Source organism: Triticum aestivum, unplaced genomic scaffold, assembly GCF_018294505.1.
Source record: "Triticum aestivum cultivar Chinese Spring unplaced genomic scaffold, IWGSC CS RefSeq v2.1 scaffold174230, whole genome shotgun sequence".
NCBI lineage: Eukaryota > Viridiplantae > Streptophyta > Magnoliopsida > Poales > Poaceae > Triticum > Triticum aestivum.
In genome coordinates, this window is record NW_025252080.1 from 364 (window position 1) to 2,068 (window position 1,705).

General features: G+C 44.9%; 1 protein-coding gene across 1 annotated transcript; it reads left to right on the forward strand.

Annotated features, from left to right (window-relative positions):
• Positions 1-298: 298 nt before the first annotated feature.
• Positions 299-1,130, forward strand: LOC123177419 (ervatamin-B-like; the record flags this gene model as incomplete). Its single annotated transcript, XM_044591177.1, has 2 exons — positions 299-428; positions 562-1,130. Coding segments are annotated over 2 exons (699 nt in total), but the record flags the coding sequence as incomplete, so codon positions are not given.
• Positions 1,131-1,705: the final 575 nt, after the last annotated feature.

Consider the following 1,705-nt stretch of genomic DNA (forward strand, 5'->3'; position numbering starts at 1 on the left):
GGTATATAGATATAGATATAGATATATAGATTGATTGATAGATATAGATGGATATATAGATTTCGATTCTAATCCAGAGTACGATTTTCCTCGTGCAGGAAAGCATGTAACCTCTCCCTACTTGTCTCTGTATATATGCATTCGTTTGGTCTCATCAGCCACACACACACCAAGGGATAACAACAAATGAAAGCTTACACAACATCATCCGAGAGATATCAGAGAGAGGCTATTATAGAGCACTGACAGTTGACGATGGCGCTGGCCAAGACCATTGTGCTGCTGCTGTGCCTCATAGGCACCACCGAGGTCGGCAGCCAGACCACCAGGCTTAGCCACCAGTGTCCTTACTCCTACCACACCACGGCCGTCGCTTGACTGGCGTGCGCGTGGGGCTGTCACGCCGGTCATGTTCCAGGGACAGATCGGTAAGGAGATTGAGGATGTTGCTTGTTCAGTACTTGTTTATGAACTACTACTGCTAGGCGTGCAGTACATGAATGGAACCTTCATTTGTCACTTCGTCCCTTCCATAACTAATCTGCCTGGACGTGCACCCAGGTTCCTGCTGGGCCATATCGTCCGTGGGTGCCATTGAGGGGCTACACAAGATCCAAACTGGAAGGCTTGTCAGGCTGTCGAGCCAGCAGATATTCGACTGCTCCAACAAAAGTATGGCCGACTCGGACCTTAAGGCGTTCGACTGGGTCGTCCGCAACAGAGGAGTAGCCTCAGAGCAGACGTACCCGTACGTGGGGCGAGTCCAAGACTGCAAGCGTGAGAAGCTGCATATGATCTCCGCATCCATCAGAAGGTACAAGATGGACATCCGCGACGAGCTCGACCTCTTGGCCGCCGTCTCTTACAAGCCGGTGTCTGTCAGGATGTGGCTCGACCCACCAAGCTTCTACAACTACACAGGGGGCATCTTCACTGGACCATGCGGGAAGGAGGCCCATGGCATGTTGCTGGTGGGTTATGGCGCCCTTGCGGACGGCAGAGAATACTGGATCTTGAAAAATTCTTATGGCGTTCATTGGGGTGACCAGGGCTACTTCTACGTGAAACGTGGCACCTACCATCTGCCAGGCCTCTGCGGGCTTGCTTTTCTGGTTGCAGAACCCGAATAGACTCTAGACTACTCCATCCGACTTTAAGAAGAGAAGGCTTATAAACTTTATCTCTATTAAATAATGATACAAAGTTTGATGAAGTTTGTAAAGGAAAAACTATCAATAATTACAATACTAACCAGATACAATATAAAAAATGTTTTATTGTGCAATTAGTGATACTAAGTTTGTATTCTAATTGTGGTACTATTAGTTGTCTATAAAATAATCAAACATTATTCCATTTGATTTGAGATAAATTTATGGCGGCCCTTATTTTTGGAGGCAGCGAGAGTACTAGCTAGCTAGGATCTAACTATGAGGGTAGTCCGAGTGCATCAAGTTTGAGTGTATATTTATCATAACACCTAGATGTGGCATGCTATCTAATGAGGAAAGAGAGAGTGATCATATCTTCATCAACATATAAATTGTAGCACCAATATGGAAACTACTCATATATTTCTCTCTCTCAGAAAACACATTAAATAAGATAAGAGATTTTTTAGATGCAACACTAAGATACAATCCACTAGAAGAGATATGTATCTTATCTTATATTTACTAATTCGATGCACCATATGAGGCTCCAC